Below are 17,582 nucleotides of genomic sequence, written 5' to 3'. Positions count from 1 at the left end.
CTGCAATAATAAATTAGGGAACTTATTCAGGATGCCCCAGCTCCCTCCAGAGATACCCACACACCACACACAGGCGTCTCAGCTTTTATTCATTTATCCACACACAGGCATCTCAGCTTTTATTCATTTAAATGCTATTTAATAGCAGTTGCTGCAAATCAGCAAATGCTATTTTTCCATGGACAGCTTACCTTAGGGTAGCACCAGACTCCTGGTGCCTGCACAGCCATCCTAGCTGCAAGAATGCTGCTTCACATCCTGCAGTTAAGGAATTGCCCCCTCAGGGATACTCTGTTGTCAAAGATCCCCTCTCTGCTGGGCCCTTGGGTGCTCTCACAGCCCCTGCTGAAGCCTTTACACCTGCAGCACCTGACTGGGGCCTTTTTCCTTCACACACACACTGCCACACCTCCCCCCTTTTCCCAGGCATTCTAATGTATTGGATAGATCCTGTTGATCCCCCAACCCTCCTTGAGTCCAGGCTCAGACTTAGCAAAGCAAGCCTCAAATCCCTGCAGTCACCTTTCAGCCACTGTTCTGCACAGCCCCCTGCAGTGCCCCCTGAGGGCACTGCTGAGCCAGAGCTTTTCTCTTAGGAGTTTTTTTGGGGGGGGTTGCCTCACATTCAAGGGAAACAGCACTAACACCCCCATATTACTGCAGCCAGAGGCACCACCAAGGCTAGGGAGAGACCTTGGAACACCCCAGTGACAGGGAATGAGGGACAAACCCTGAACACTGCTCCCAACACAGCCTCAGCCTTCTGAGGAGTTTCCAGGGGGGGCTGCATGAGGAGAATTCCCTCCACCTCATCCAAACTCTTCAGGGTAAAGCTCCTGCAGCCTCACCCTGCAGCTGGCACTGGGTGCCCACATGCTCCATGGCATCTGCTCAAGATGAAGACAGTGCCCTGTGCTGAGGGTGGGAGGCAAGCACAGGCAGGACGCAGCCCCCAGAGTGGGGGACACTGCCAGGCACACGGGGGCACAGTGGAGAGAGCCACACCTGCCAGGAAGCACAGACACTGCAGGCAGACCAATTGTCACCCATGCCTGAAGGGACTCAGACAGCTCATCAGAAGGGGTGACCAGCTGAAAAGATGGAGCTGGATGGATTTTTATATTTGGGATCTGTGCCCAAAGTCCAAATAGCAGAAGGAACACACAGCTCCATCCTCTTCCCAAAGGGACTTACCCTGATTCATCAAGTCATCAGTCATTGACTTCAGATTTTGATTGTTGTGTTTTTCCCCCTTAGAGTTTTCAGGAATAAATGGGAACAAAGAGTCACTGGAAACTACTCTACACCAAGGTCCCTTGCACCCTCACCCACTCCCAGGGACAGGCCTGTCCTTGGCAATGCCAACCCACGAATGCCCTGGCAGAACTCTTTCCCAGCACTAAAGCCTGCACATCAAAGGCAGGCAGTGGTGAGGAGCAAAGCCTGGCACCACAGCTCTGTCTGGGCTGTGGTTCCTTTGTGTTCCCATGGGGCACAGAGCTATCCCTGCTCCTGCTCTGCTGCCTTGGCACTCCCCTGCTTGCCAGAGGCAGGAGAAGCTCAGCAGTCCCAGCTCTTCCTTCTCTCTCTCTCTCTCCTGTCTTTCCAGGGGATCCCTGCCTTGCTGGGATCTTGGCACACCAGGCCAATGACCTCTGCCCTAGAGCACTGAGCACAAAGCCAAGTTCTTGGGGATGGAGTAACAGTGATGTCCTGCTTCTGGCCAGGACAGGGCTCATCTCTGCAGGACCAGGACCTCTCCTGTACATTTCTGTCATTAATGTTGCTGCTGTTACTGTTCCTTATCTCATTGCTGTTTCCAGTAAAATGCTTTTATTTCTACCAGTGATCTTCACCTTCTGTGCCTCCAGTTCTCCTCTCCATCCCAGCCCAGGGGAGAGGAGGTGAGGAGGGGGAGTGGGTGAGTTGGGAGTGTTTCAGTGAATGCCATTCCTAAACCAACAACGTGATCACACCCAGCCCCTGAGGACAGCAAAAACCCAAAGTGAACAGAGTGGGCTGGTTGGAGGAACAGACTTTGAAGCCCAGATCTGGGGTGGCAGTAGAACAGACATTCCAACTAGGAACAGGGCTGCAGTTTGAGCTCCACTGCAGCTCAAAGAGCCAAATATCACAAACTCTACTCCCTTCACCCCTCCACAACAAACTGCCTTTTTTATGGCCTCAGATCCATTCTCTGGGCCAATCCCTGTGGCACAGGAGGAACCAGGGACACATTTCAGAGGCCCTGGGGAGCTTGGGATGCAGAAAAGAATAATGAATTGATTGCTGTGTGCAACTGTCACCTTTCTACCACCACCCAGACCTGAACAACAAGGGCTGCAAGAAGCTTAAGGCAGACAATACTTCTAGGCTTGGAGCTCCTCCTCCAAACCTAAACCTTTTGAACAAAGATCCTGAGAGCCTTGAGTCAGGCAGGTTGTTGTCCTCTGCTGTCCCTTGTCCTCCCAGCTGTGTTCTCTGGTGGCCACGGCCTCCTCGGTGCCCTGCCAGCTGCGGTGGCCCTCGGCAGAGCCGCGGTGCTGCCTGCACGGCCCCGTGCTCCCTCTCCCAGGCACACTCAGCTTCCGGGTGGAACAGTCACCCGACGTCAGAATTCCTGCAGCCACCAGGAGAAAGGGACAGTCACCCTCTGCTGGGACACAGGGACAAGGGGGCTACAGATTTTCCAAAGGGAGAACCAACCAGAGGGCACACAAGGATGGCGTGTGGGCTCTGAGCAAGCTCTGGGCACGTGGAAGTGAGGGATGATGCCCCTGCAGTGCCACGGCCTGGGACAGTCAGTGAGGGATGGTGTCCCCTCAGTGCCACAGCCTGGGACTGGGCAGGGCAGTGTTCCCACTTACCCTCCTGGCTTGGTTATGGCTTTGGCCGGCTCTGCCCGCTCTGCCCCAGGGCTTGGAGCCTTTGGAGGTTTTGAGTCACAGTCTGCAGAGCTTTTCCTGAGGACAAACCAAAGGGAAAAAGCAGCATTAGGAAGGGGCCAGGAAGCAGAAAAGAACAGGCTGCACTCAGCAGAACACCCCCACCTCTCAGCCTGGACCTGCCACCAGGGGATGACGCAGAGCCCAAGGTCTGCAGCAAGAAAACCAACTCCAGAGTCTGGAGACTTGCCTGAACAAGCAAGGATTCTCCCAACAACAACTCCAAGCCACCAAACCCCATCCAGCCATGCCTCCCCCATCACAACAGTTCCTCCACATGCCCAGAGTCCTTCCCAGCTTACCCATCTCTCCCACATACTCCTCCAGCACAGCTGACAGCTCAGGCAAGCTCAGGGACTTCAGGGAAGGTGGCCACCCTTCCAGCACTGCAAGGACAGGGACACAGTTAATCCATCTGCAGCTCTCTGGGACAGAGCACACAAGGGGCTGGTGCTGCTGGGAAGCATCCCCAGCCAAAGGGATTCCAGTTAGGGCTTCTGGATCCCATAGGAAGAGAGCTGGAGCTGCCTATGCCAAACTGAGGGGTTTTCTGGCAATTCTACCACTTAGGAATTTACATTTTTAGACTGGCTGGGTTGTTTATTAAGAGAATCTCAAAGGGATTGAGTGTAGTGGACAGAAATCAACAAGATCGCTGCTTGTCTCACTTCTAAGACACAGGCAGCAAAGAACAGGTCACTAGAACATGTCACAGGCAGCAAGATAAGAGAATCTCAGAATCATGGAATGATTTAGGTTGGAAGGGACCTTAAAGCCCATCCCACTCCACCCCCTGCCATGGAAAAGGACATCTTGCACTAGATCAGGTTGCTCCAAGTTCCCTTCAACCTGGCCTTGAGCACTTCCAGGGATCATTTACCAACTCCTAGGGATAAGGAGCTGCTGGATCAGGCCTGCCCAGCCACAGAGGTTTGTCCCATGGATCCAACAGCAAAATCCCCAAACTGGGTTAGGGAACCAACCACCCCTTCTGGTTCAGACCCTGCTCCAGTGCACAGGGTGGTAACAAGCCCAAGGTGCAGCCACAGGTCCCTGAAGCAGGGCTGTCACTGGGGCCTGTGCTACACCTCTGCATTTTGAGCCAAGAACGTCTGCCAGACCCCAAAACTTGCTGAGAAACTCTGCAAGTTCCACTCCAAATAGCCTGAGAGCAAGAATTCAACTCCCTCTAAGAGTCTGGCTGCACATCCATTCCCAATGGTCTGACTTTCAGCAAGGAAAGGCAAGCAGGGCTTTGCCCTGGGCTCTCCTGGTGCTCACCTGGGCGCTCCCCGGGCCGCTCGCTCTCCCCAGTGCCGTGCTGCTCCCGCGTGTCCGGCGCACCCTCGCCCGCCCGCTCCGGGGCCAGCCGGGACGACAGCTCTGCCTGGCAGCTCCTGCCAAACCACACCCAAGCCATCAGCAGGACAGGGACAGGCTGGCAGTGACACTGCACATCCTACAGCCTGCAGTACCTGCGTGGGGTGCCCGGGCAGTGCCTCTAAGGCCCTGGGGTACAACCTGCTCCTTGCTGCTTCCTGGGAGGAGGAAGTGGCACCTCAGCCCAAGCCTGGGGTGCTGGCACTGCTCAGCTCCCAGCCACTGCTCCCCATCTGCAGCCACAGCCAGCTCTGCCCTGTGCACAGAGGAGCTGTGAGGGGACAAGACAAGGAGGGGGCTGGGGTGAGCAGCAGGAAGCCCAAGCCAGGGGCTGTGTTGGTCTGTGGGAGAATCAGGCCCAATCCAGTGTTTCTAATGGGCAAAGGAAACAACCTCAGGAGAGGCATGAAGGGAACCCAGGCTCTCAGGCTGTCATCACCATCCCACCAGTTCAAGCAGTGTTATGGTTCAGACGTGGCAGGGCCCTTCTACAGCAGCCTCAGCTCCTCAGTCAGGGGGAAAAGCCAGGCTCTGCCCCTTGCAGTGGGAATATTGCTCTGCTGAGCTTCTGGATCCAACTTCAGGTCACCCTGGCTTGGAAGCCAGCAGACCCCCTCTCTTGGGCTAAAGCAGCAGGATTTATGCCACTTTCAGGGATGTCCCTATTGTATCACTGGACAGAACAAGGCCCATGAGAGAAGTGTAAAAGCACCACAGGGAAAAGCACCACAAAGGTAGTAAAAGAAGTGTTAGGAGGTTATTTAGATTATTCTGCCAGCTGTCACAGAGTTGCAAAAAAAATATTCTTCACTTGTGAGTTACTGCACATCCTTTGCCAGGGTGTGGGTTAAAAACTCCTTCTCGTATTCAAAAAGGTCCTGATCACCAAGTCTTACCCTGGGTAGGCACAGCCTCAGCCTTTTGGTTGCTTCTAGTTGAAACAGGAGCACCCCAGCACCCCTAAAAAGGCCACTTCTAGCTCATGCATCTGACCAAAGCTTCACATGTGCTCCCATGGCTGTGGCTTTTCACTAGGGAAAGGCAGGATCCAAATGTGTTCAGGTGCCAGGTGAGCTCTCCTGCCTTACCCTGAGCATTACCTGTAAGGCTGCCAACTGCTACTTCCCAGCAGTCTCAGTGTCACTTCCTGGGAATGACTTACTTGATCTGATCCAGCAGGACTCCAGCATCCGTGGTGATGGCCTGAGCCTCTCTGAGCTGGCACTGGATGGCATTCCATGTCTCATCCCGCTCCATCAAACAGCTCTCAGCCACTGCACGCAGCTTCTGCTCCTGGCACACCTGGCCCTTCATCACCTGCACCTCTTCACACCTCTGCAGCAGAGCACACTGGGGATCAGGCCGGAGCACTGAACATCTCTCAAGTCCCTGCTATTTTAATGCCTCAGGCAGCCAGAATTTTCCTTTCCAGTGGGAAAGGAAGCTGGATGAAGCTTGTACACTGAGTACAGGTTCTCTCCACACTAAGCCCAGCCCCACAGTTACAATTCCCCCTTCCTCTCTGTTTACAAAGTTCCTTATGAGTCCAAATCTCCCAAAACAACACAAGTCTGTTCACCGAGACTGCACCAAAAAAATGACACTGCTGGGAAAGAGTAGGGATTTGATTCCTGCCCTGGCTCCTATAGTTCCCAGTTGGATGGGAACAAGACACAAAGGAGCACCAAGGATGAGGAGTGGGTAAGTTGTACTTGTGCTGTTTGTACATCAAACGTGTCCACTGTAAGTCGTGGCTTGAGGTGAAGGAAAAACCATCAGAGGCACAACAAAACCACGTCACTGATCACTTCCTGCAGGGTGTAGGGCCCTGAGGAGCTGGCAGCAGCCTCACCTTGTGCAGCTGGATGGCCAGTTCCTGCATCTCCGCCTCCAGCCGATCGGCGTAGGCTAACTCCAGTGCGTCGCTGGGCGGGCGGGCGCTGCTGTGCCAGCGCGCAATGGCCGAGGTCATCTTCCTCTTGGGGCCAAACAGCCTGGGGGATGGAACCAACACGGGTCAAGCCCTGCACCACCTGCCCCTGTGCACAGCAGGATGCCATGAGCACCTCTGCAGTGTCTGGTCTCTCCAAGGTACCTCCAGAAGCAGGAGTGCGCTACAGCTGAGGACACGGGGAGGTCAAATTGTGTGGGAGGCAGCCAGAAGAGAGCAGCACTCCCCAGCTAAACCTTCCTGACCAGGCTGGACGTGGTTTGTAGAGGGAAGCCGGGACGGACAGGACAGGACAGACACTCACGTGATGCCTATTTCCTTCAGGTCACTCTCTGTGAGGGTCAGGAAGATCCGGAGGTCCACGTCTTGCTCCTCAAACACCTGCAGGTACTTCAGGCACCCAATCTCCTCAAGGAATGTTGCCAGATCCTGCAGCCCAGACAAAAGAAACTTAGTTACACCCTCTCAACAAAAGTACCACCATTCCTCCTAATCATAAATATTTGCTTCCTCATGCTGTTGTAACACCTTTCTGGGTTCTAGCAGCAACCACAACTTCTTGTGGTTCCCTGCCCTTCTCCAGGTTCCCTGCCCTTCTCCACAGTCACACACCAGGACTGGCCTCTGCTGCAGTCACACCTCTTCTAACAAGTGCACAGCAGAATGACACAGAATCAGCTACCCCAGCCCACCCCACTGCCAGGTTTGATAGCCCACCCACAGGCCTGAAGGGTCTAGGAAACCCCTCCCAGCAACAGCCACATCTCAGCAAACAGCTCCTCTACAAGAAATTGCTCTTTCACAAGCGTTTAAGTTTGGAATACAAGGTGCTTTGGTAACCTTGGAAAAGCCTCCCACACCTGGCACAGTGACAGCCTGCAGGACGAGTCTGTGGTTACCTGGGGCCCTGTGTAGGCCGGGGGCTCAGGAAGGACCAGGTGCTGGCAGCAGCCCCCAGCCTTCCCCAGGCAGTGGCTCCACTGGCTGTCACTATTGCTGAAGCGGGTCTTGCCCTTAAAGCTCTTGGCTTGTTTCCGACTCGGGGGGCTGTTGGTGTGGTCAGAGTCCTGGAAAAGAAAAAACCACCCACAGAATGGAAAGGATGATTGTGCAGAGATGTCAGGATCAGGGGGGCTAACAATTGCAGGCTCCTCCAAGACCTAAAGGCCCTTTTGTACCCCAGAGCTGCCTTGACCCATGTGAGCTGTGAGTAACCTCCAACCTCTTCCCCTTCCTTGGTTTTCCTGTCCCTGGAAGAGCCTTTCCTCACCCAGCCTGGCTTTACAGGGTCTCATGGCAGTAGAGTCTCCCAACAGTGAAAGCAGTGACCAAGCTGAAGGCAAAGGAAAGAAAACCCACCTCATTGCTTTCCAAGGAGCCTTCACTGCTGACTCCTGGGATTCTAATTAGGCATTCACTGCTGCTGCTGCTGCTGCTCCTGATGGTTCCCAAGCTATTGCTGGACAAAGCACTATCCTCTGGAAAGGAACAGGAAAAGTATATTGAAGAACAACTTTGTCACATTCTGGTTTTGTAACACAATTACCAGCAAAGCTTCCCGGAGGTGTAAAGGAAGGTGAGATTCAGAGCAAGGCTTCATGTGCAGCACTCAGGACACAGGATGACCTCGAGGCAGAGATTTCACATCAGATCCCAGCACTCTTCTTTCCCCAAGTCTGTTTGCCACCAGAGACACTTGTGGAAACAGCCATGCTCTGTCTTCATTCCACACTCCTTCAGACTATTTGTACAAATTGATGAAATTGAGCTTTATCTTCTGTAGCTAAACCATCCCAGCCCTCTCTCAGGACCAATATTCCAATCTCAGCATCTTAGTGGGAAAGGAAGCCAAGGCCTGGACTCACACCCAGGTGGGCCCTGCATTTCTGAGACAGTGACTTACCCCTGCTGCTGCTGCTGTCCACGTCCAGCTCGTTGATCGGGGAGGTGACGTCTCTGTGCCGGATGACACCAGGCACACAGCTGCCATCATTGCTGAAGGTGACATAGCCCTGAGGGGGCACCTGCTCTGTGTGCAACAGGAAGGGAGAACAGAGATTAGGATGCAAGTTAATCAGAGAGGCTTCTGCAGAAAATGTAACCACTTCTGGATGTGAAAATAACCAAAATGAGAGACTGTGCTCGCAACTGACAAGCTTCATTCTAAAAAGCACAGAGAGCACCTGAGAAATGCAGGTTCCTGCAGTTCCCTCACATGACCCCACAGCACATGAACTTCATTTACATGCTTACATTGAAAGAAAGTCAGAGAAAACACCTTATAGCAGAGATGTACCTTAAACAGCAGCTTCCAGCACTCCCTCTCCTCGTTATACTCAAATTATGAAAGGGGAGAAAGAGCTGCTTAGGAGAGCAGCCCTGCACACCCTGCAGAACCAACCCTCCTGCAGTTGTGCTAAAACACCAGGAGAATCCCACTGGCATTTAAGAAGCTGACAGTATCATTCCAATAGAGCCTGGGGGATAACACACTCACAGACTTGTGTTTAAGAGAATGAACTGAGCTTTGAACATGCTTTCATGTCCATAATCTTGGTTATTCCAGGCAACCAGTCTGAGAAATACTTGTGACAGACAGCAAAACAAACCTCCTAGCACTGCATCAGGATGTCTAACTGAGATCATCTTTCTCTTGGTCTATTGCAAAGGTTTTGCAATTTCATTTTGAGAAGCATTTCAAGCATCAGGGAAGGCAAAACTCACAAGTTCACTCTTACGATCAATGATTTCTTGGCCGCTGTGAGCACCTCCCTGTCATCAGCTTCAGGAGGGGTCTCAAACTTTTGAGCCTGCCTAAAAAGGGAAACTGAACTGTTCTCAAGAGTCAGGGGAACAGCAGTTGAGGTGAGAGCAGAAAAGTATCCCACTCATCAATATCCAGCCTTGACAAAAGAGTTCAGGGGGTTCTCTTTCTAACCCAGACACTGGACAGTGAACACCTTCATACAAAGCTATCTTTGTCCTGTACAAACCACACATGAACCCCAACAAATCAAAAATGGCCAGCAGGAACAGCTGCAGTGCATTTGAGGTCTCAAGGGACTGTCCCTCAAGCTCCCAACTCTCCTCACCATAGCAAGACTGCTTCCTTCCCCCAAGGCCAATTGCTGTGATCTTGGCCAGGGCCTGGGGCCCCTCATGGATGCTGGGACCCTTGGTCCTACGAGCAGGTCTTTGTCTCTGGGGAGCAGAATATGATTCATCTGAAGAACTCAGCTCCTCATAGTTGCCTGTAGTTCAAACACAGGTTGTTAGCAGCACAGGAAGTCATTTGCCTGTTTTACTTGCTACTGGTCCTATAAGTGCAGTAGAAAGAAAAAGAGAAGTGTTAAAGAGTGAGAATGGAACAGCTAACCTAGGTCAGAAAGGGGCCAGCAGACAAGAGTTGTTGGCTTCACGCCTCTTTCATCCTCAGAAATGCTTGGAATTTCCAGGATAGAAATTCCAGGTAGAAATTTTCCAGGTAGCACTACCCCATCTACACAGTATAACATACTTTCAAACTATCAAACACCTCACTTCAGGTTCCATCTTAAAATGGAACAAACATGTGTTACCTGGACCTCTGCAGAAGACCTTGGGCACTGGGGCTGCATGCAAATCTATCAGCCCCACAATCTTGGTGTGGCCATACTTCATGGCCAGGGTCCGTGCTGTGGCTCCAGTGTTATCTCTGACGTCTGCCTTCACTCCCTGCAGAAAAAATACCTGGTTAAGTGCACATGGCAGAGGGCAGTGTAAAAAATATATATGTATTTAAAAAAAAAAAAACCAAACCAAAACTGTCTTAGCTTCTCCATCAGCAATACAGGCTCACCTTTGACAGAGAGTTCAAGCTGCACTAATACCCTGAATGTCTTTCTAGCTATCTCCAGTTTCTCCAATTCCTGAATGCCAAATAGCCCAGAGCTCTTGTGCACTGCCACTGGGAACAGGTTTGTTTGATCTGAAGTGTTTTGCATTGCTGCCTCCTTCTGGCAGTAAGCTGGACCAGTCAAAGAGGATTTAAACCAAACTGTGTAAGAGCCCTGCAAGCTCATGAGCTTTTGGATGCAGATGTCCAGTAGCCTGACCATGCAGGCCTGTAAACACAACAGAAAAATTACAGCTTCAGTTGTTTTCTAATTCAGTCATTATTCAGTTATATCTGGACAGTCAGACCTCACTCCTATTCCTGCAAGGTCAGTGTAAAATCATGGTACCAGCTTGCAGAAAGCAGAAACTCTGAAAACAGTCCTGAAAGTCTGGGACCTCAGAGGTGACTGTCATCAAGGAGCAAACATAACACTGCCAAAAAAAGCATGGTGTCAAATTCGTGGTAGTTCCTCTGAGGGCTGGAACCAGACTTCCAGCTACACAGAGAACTGTCAGGACACTTACATGATTGAGCAGGTACTGAACAATTATCTCATGGCCAGAAGCAGCTGCTTCCATCAGAGGTGTATATCCATACACTGGCTCCCTGGAGAGAGAACACACACACGGACAGGTATAACCACAGCTGAAGTTCTGCCATTCCCTAACAGAGCATTTGCACCCCTCAACCTTTGCTGATCACAGACTCTATAATGTACTGGCTGTCCTGTTGGAGAATTAATTCCCTGTAGAGACTCAGTGCTCCTAAACTGGCTACGCAGCAACAGATTACTCTTCCAGCTGCAGATCTGCCTTTAAGAGCCCAAACCACTTTTGCAGGAGCTAATAAAGTTAAGAACCTCTTGTTGCCCTCAGGCAATTCCATGTGCATAAATGTGTGGTGGTCCCCAAGGCATGGGAATGCAGGGCACACTTCAAAAACCAACCTGAACTCTGAGCATATTAAAAAAATCAATAAAAAGACTCATGAAGTGCACTTGAATTCAGAAGGGGTCAGTGTTTAGCTGATAATTAAACAAGCAGTAAATCTAACTTCCCTTGATCTTAGTTTAATAAACAGTGACGGCATGGGCAGACTTCAATTCAGTTTGCAGGTCACCTGTCTCTGTATTAGCTGTGCCACATCCTGAGGTACAGGGGGAAGACAAAAGCAGGTGTCTGTTGGAGCGTGTTCATCTGCCACCTGTTGCTTTCATGAATGACAAATGACAATGAAATGATAATGAAATTACTGCCGGACGGGGGTTTCTGTACATGGAACTCTAATCACAGTTCTTTCATTTCTGAGACCTGCCTTTTACAGCTTTCCCAAAACCCTCTGATTTGAAGGATTCCCACATGAAATGACAGATTCCTCCTTACTTGCAGTTGGCATTTGCGCCATTCTCCAGTAAGAACTTGACCATCTGCTGGTGCCCAGCACTGGTGCAGTGGAACAAGGCAGTCCAGCCATGGATGTCCTTCATCTCCAGCTCCGCCCCTTGCTGCAAGAGAACAGACAATATTCTTTACTGCATCTGCTCTGCTCAGGCTTTCAACCACTGCCCCTTTATACTGGGACACCAGGAGTTTAAATTAAATCCCACCACAAAGCAGACCTCACAAGAGAACACAAAGCGGCAGCTTGTGGATAATCCCTCCCTGAGCATTTAAACCACGTGCTGTGGCTTTTCCTGTGTTTCATGGGATACACACCTGTAGAAGGAAGTAAGCCACACTCTCATTGCCACAGCTGGAGGCCAGCATGAGGGGAGTCTGGCCTTCTGGGGTAGGGATGTTCACGTTCACTCCCGCTTCCAGCAGCAGGTGCACGATGTTGTCGTGGCCGATGTAGGAAGCGTACATGAGAGGGGTCCAGCCCCCACAGTTCCTCTGGTTCAAATCCTGGTCTCCACTAAGGAACAGAGGAAAGAAATCACATGAATTACTGTGCTGGAGCTGTGGACCACAGCTGGCTTTTGCACACTCTTGTTATCATCTAGCACTGAAGTCTGCGTGGGAATTTCCACCAGCTCCAGCACAACCTCCCCCAGATTGCAGAATCACAGAATGCTTTGGGGTAGAAGGGACCTTAAAGACCACCTCATTCCACCCCCTGCCATGGCGGGGACACACCTCCTACTAAAACACTAAGGAGGTCAATTTTATCAGCAGATTCGCCCCTGGAAACTGTGCCAAGAACCCTTTGGGAGTACCAGTGATGTGTCCTTGTTGCCCTGACCATTGTGGCACTGGTGACAATGGAGCAGGTGGCACCCAGCCATGTCACCGGTGACAAGCACACCTGCAGCAGGTGGCACCCAGCCATGCCACCGGTGACAAGCACACCTGCAGCAGGTGGCACCCAGCCATGCCTGCCCAGCCCCTCTCACCGCTGGATGCACTCCTGCACCACTTGGTACTGCCCGACGGAGGAGGCCGTGTGCAGGTCCAGGGGCACGTCCAGCTCCTCGCGGCACAGCACGGGCCCCACCCCGTGCCACATGGAGAGGCTGCGGCTCAGCAGCTCTGACTCGCTGGCCTCGTCACTCAGCTCCGACATCCTGCCCTGAGGAGCCAAACCAGAGCACAGCACTCAGCTGCTGATACCTGCTTTCCATACAATCACAGCTCCGTGTTGCCACAGGCTTGGAAGGTGAGGCAGCTCAGATATGTGGGGTTTCAAATTCTTACCTCAATTTTGATTGACTCCTCAACCCAAAACAATAACTGTTGCTGAGAAGATTGTGCTGGAAGTTTTCTCTTGCTGTAGAGAACTCTGGGATTCCAATAGACTGGAAAAATAAAAGGCAATAATGCTAAAGCCCACATCTTTCAAATCTCCTTTTAAGACTGCAGAAGCAGTGGCTTTATTTCCTCCCTGTCTAATCCAAACATGCCTAAGGCAGTATTGAATAACCTCAACAAGAGAAGACTAAACATCTGTTTAAGACCTGAAGGTAGGCTTAGTGTTTTACAAAAGGATGTAATTCTTGCTCTGCATGTTTTATAATGCAGGGAGAGAATTAAGAATTCATGTCTCAGACATTCCTGGTCTTGCCCATCTGTCTTGCATTACAGAATGGTCCTGATTAAATTAAGACACAGTCATTAATAATGACAACTGCCCACTGCTCCCAAAATCACTCTGTCACCTGAAGAGGGTGCACCTTCCACTGTCATCAGGTTGTAAGCAGATTGTTTCTACCATTTATTGTTTCAGCCCTTCGGAGGCAGCCCAGCCCCCTCTCAGTGAATCCTGGAAAATACTGAAACAGTGGGAGCAGCAGCACACCTACCCATTCATTATCCAAGCACACCCCGCCTCCTGCAGACACAACTTAATTACACAGCTCCTCCAGCTCCAGGACTGCCTGAAAGGTTTATCCCAGGCCCAGCCTTAGGAGCAACTGCAGAGTATTCATTTGAACCTCCCACAGGAGAGTGTTCCTGTCTGACACTCCATGAAGAGCTGCTCAGCACAGCGGCATCCAGCAGCTGAGGGCTTCAGCTGCAGCTCCAGGATGTGGAATCCCAGAGTGGTTCAGGTTGCAACGACCACTGGGTGTCATCTCACCCAACCTCCCTGCTCAAGCAGGGTCCTCTGAGCACATTACACAGGGCTGTGTCCAGGTGGGCTCTGAATATCTCCAGGGAAGGAGATCCACAGCCTCTCTGGGCAGCTTGTTCCAGGCAATCCCTTGGGAATTTCTTCCCCCTCCCTGTAGTCTCACTGCCCACCATACAGCACTCCTAGGGCTTGCCTGGTCCCTCTACACAAGCTAAGCCAACATAAAGTCCTTCTTCCTCCTGGTAACTTCTTACCAATTTAACTCCTTGGATTCATTCTGGGGTCAGGCAAATGCCAAACGAGGAATAAAAGAGAGCACAAACAGGTTTTTCAGCAGCAGCTGCTCCTCAGATTCCCTCAGCTGTAACATTTCAAGACCATACTTCTGTTTTCTGAGCAACTGGAAGTCTGCCTTGCAAGCACCAGCCCCTTTTCTTTTGAGTAAACAGCTTTCATTCCTGCCTCTTCACTCCCCACCTGGATCCTTTCTCTTCCACCCTCCTTTTCTTCCCCTCCTTCATTCTCAGCTTGTTAATAGTACAAAAGCACCATCTATTCTATTCCATCAGCTGGTAAGAAATAATTTCCCTTTAAAAATACCTACAAAAGCACATACTTTGCCTGACAGCAGCAATTTGTAGTGCACTGGGCAGCCCAGAGGCCTCAGACAGGAATAAGGGAAGGGCCTGAACACCTCACAATCAAAACACAAGGAGACCTAAGTGGATTGAAGTGGATCATAAGGGGCAAAGTCGGAGTTTCTCACAAAAACAGGTTAAAGCTGCCCCAGGGAGGCCAAAATGTAGTGAGTGAAAGGAGGTAGAATCCAGGGCAGTTTGTAGAAGCACAGGGACACTTTCCACTATCCCATGTTGCTCCAAGTCCTGTCTAACCTGGCCCTGGACACTTCCAGGGATCCAGAGGCAGCCACAGCAGAACCTAAGAAGCTCAAGTCATTGCAGAGAATATTTTAAATAAAGCCCACAAAAATCCCTGTAAAAGTAAACATGAGAGTACTGAAGGACACTGGCTTACCAAAAATAAGTTTGACCAAGACCTCCTGAACATTCACAGGCTGTTCCCCTGCTTTGGGACAGGGTGACAAGTACACGTTTGTTAGAGGCCTCGCTCAGCTCTGCTGTCCTGCTCTCAGCTGGGATAGAGCTCATTGTCTTGCCCGCTGCTGGCACAGGCTGCTTTTGGATTTAGGATGAGAAGAATGCTGATAACACACTGATGCTTTGGTTGCTGCTATCCAGTGCTTACCCTAAACCAAGGACTTTGCAGCTTCCCATGCTCTGCTAGCAAGGAGGTGCCCAAGAAGCTGGGGGGAGCTGACCCAAACTGGCCAGAGGGATATTCCATTGCACAGAGTATGGAATTCATGTACTCCCAGTATGGGAACTGGGGAGCGTGGCTGGGAGAGGCCAATCAGAGCTTGGACGTAGGATGGGAATCAGCAGGTACTGAGCAACCATGTTGCTTTTGAGTTTCTTCTGGGTTTATTTTCTCATTATAATGATTGTTATCATTATGTTTTACTTTGCTTCAATAATTAAATTGTTCTTACCTCAAGCCATAAGGTTTTCTAATTTCTTTTCTGATTCTCCTCCCCATCCCACTGGGATAGAGCAGGGAAGAGCAGCAGATGGTACTTGGTAACCAGCTGAAGTCAAGCCATGACACCTGTGAGGCTGCTGCTGTTATTATTAAATTGAATCCATCAGCACTCAGCTATTTATCAGGGTCAGAGCTCTACAGTGCTGGGGCACAGAGCAGGCAGCAAACCCCACACTGCCCTGGATTTGGAGTTTATTGTTTGAGCCAACCAGAAGGCAAAGGAAAAATAAACTTAGTAAGAAAATTGACACAAAAAGCACCTTAGAGCCACACTACAACAAATGGGAGGTGATCTGAGAAGCAACTAGCCCCCACCACAGAACAAATGCAACACTGCCTGTTAGTCACCCTCAGCAGGCACTGCTCAGCTCCAGGCTCTGCTCAATTCACTCTCTCACATCCCCATGTGTCCTTCTGTCCCAAAACAGGGACACCCAAGGCACCACAAGTGTGGAGGCTGCTGAGGTTCCAACTGAGCCAGTAAACTGACAAGAGAGAGTCATGGAATATCCTGAGTGGGAAGGGACCCCCAGGGATCATCCAGTCCAAGCCCTGGCACAGACCCCCAGCAATCCCACCCTGGGCATCCCTGGTAGTGCTGCCCAAGCACTCCTGGAGCTCTGGAAGCCTCGGGGCTGTGCCCATTCCCTGGGCAGTGCCCAGCACCCTCTGGGGGAAGAACCTTTCCCAAAATCCAGCCTGAGCCTGCCCTGCCCAGCTCCAGCCATTCCCTGTCCCTGTCCCAGAGATCAGAGCTGCCCCTTGGGAGGAGCTGCAGCCCCCCCTGAGCTCTGCCCTCAGTCTCCTTCTCCAGCTGAACAATCCAAGTGTCTCAGCTGCTCCTCAGACCCCTCCCCATGCCCAGGTCCCTCCTCTGGACACTCTGCAACAGCTTTAGATCCTTCTGATATTGTGGTTTCCCCCAGGACTCGAGGCAAGGCCAAACCAGAGCAGAGGAGGAACACACTCCCCTTCTGCTCCTGCCTTTGCTCTAGTTCCACTAAACTAGCAACCACTTATCAGCAGGAGTAAAAAAAGCCTCCTTACATCCCTTTTTAGTTGCAATTGTTACCAGCTCAGGCACAACAGGAACCAGAACATCCCATTTTTGCAGTGCATCATTCACTGACCGACTGGGTTAGCACAAATCACAGCTACAGAAACCACACCAGGTTCCTGAGGTGGGTGAGAGAAAACATTCCTGCATCCACAACACTGGAGTTCAATCCTACCCACATCTGTTGAAAATACACAAAATACACCAAGCTCTTCATCTTTTAATGCTTGGACTCAATCACCTTAAAGGTCCTTTCCAAGCCGAGTGATTCTACCCCGAGCCTGTCACACTCAGGCACATTAAAGCACATCAAACAACCTCAGGAAAACTAAGTAAGAGGCACAAAAGCACTTGAGCAGCCACATTAGGGAGCACAGTGTCCCTGCCACCGGCTGTGCCCGCCAAGGCAGGCGGACACGGCACCCGCAGGGCTCGGCCCGGGCTCGCTCCGGTCACACAACAACGCACCTGAGGCGAACCCAGCGGCTGGAGCCGCCACAGCGGCCGCCACACGGCTGTTACCGGACATCTCCCAGCGGAACGGCTCCGGGGCCGTTATCCCCACACCTGCCTCCCTCGCGGCCCTGCTAGCAACGCGGCCTCAGCATCGCAGATTTCAGCGAGCGGGGAGGAACCGCTGCGGCCACGGGCACACCGAGTACGGGGAGTGCCCGGGACCGGCCCTAGAGGTGAGTACCGCCGCTACTGCCGCTCCCGGCCGCTGTCCCGTCCCAGCCCCACCGCTCCCTCACCTGCGCCCCGGTGAGCGCCGCTGCCGGAACTAGTCCCGCCCGCGCAAGGCATGCTGGGAGCGCCCCCGCCCACATGGGCCGCGGACTACAACACCCAAGAGCCCTGGCGGCGCCGGGCCAATGGGAGGAGCCCGAGCGAGGGGCGGGGCGAAGGACAGCCAATGGGGTTGGGGCTGGATGCGGGCGGTTGTAGCGAGCAGCCCCCGAGGACGCGGCCCCGCTGCGCTGTCCCCGGCCCTGCGCTCGTCCCGGTGCCGCCGGTTCGCTTTGTCCCCTGTCCGGCCCAACCCGGCGCTGAGCGGGGCGGTGGGCGCCGTGAGTGAGGGCAGGGGGGCGGGGCGGGGCCGGGAGCGGGAGCCGCGTTGCCATGGGGACGGTGCGCGTGCGCCCGGGGCCGCCATGGCGGGGCTGTGAGCGGGGCCCCTCAGGC

The 17,582-nt window shown here is 52.2% G+C and overlaps 1 protein-coding gene across 2 annotated transcripts; it reads right to left on the bottom strand.

Annotated features, from left to right (window-relative positions):
* Nucleotides 1–68: 68 nt before the first annotated feature.
* ANKS3 (ankyrin repeat and sterile alpha motif domain containing 3) lies at nt 69–17,252 on the bottom strand. Of its 2 annotated transcripts, none has more exons than XM_018916148.3 (18): nt 17,153–17,252; nt 12,847–12,947; nt 12,546–12,721; nt 11,869–12,067; nt 11,536–11,657; nt 10,678–10,759; nt 9,855–9,990; nt 9,369–9,527; nt 8,180–8,305; nt 7,636–7,754; nt 7,176–7,343; nt 6,581–6,705; nt 6,178–6,319; nt 5,488–5,660; nt 4,227–4,342; nt 3,248–3,331; nt 2,868–2,963; nt 69–2,620 (listed from the first exon to the last, which is right to left on the bottom strand). In XM_018916148.3, exons 1-17 carry the CDS (start codon nt 17,202–17,204, stop codon nt 2,881–2,883), a joined length of 2,163 nt encoding a protein of 720 aa, XP_018771693.1. In that variant the 5' UTR covers nt 17,205–17,252; the 3' UTR covers nt 69–2,620; nt 2,868–2,880. The 2 variants fall into 2 exon arrangements, with proteins under 2 accessions (XP_018771693.1, XP_009090237.2); XM_009091989.4 differs by lacking the exon at nt 17,153–17,252 and adding an exon at nt 16,869–17,115.
* Nucleotides 17,253–17,582: the final 330 nt, after the last annotated feature.

This window comes from Serinus canaria, chromosome 14, assembly GCF_022539315.1.
Source record: "Serinus canaria isolate serCan28SL12 chromosome 14, serCan2020, whole genome shotgun sequence".
Lineage (NCBI taxonomy): Eukaryota > Metazoa > Chordata > Aves > Passeriformes > Fringillidae > Serinus > Serinus canaria.
This window is presented reverse-complemented; position numbering and strand designations above follow the sequence as displayed.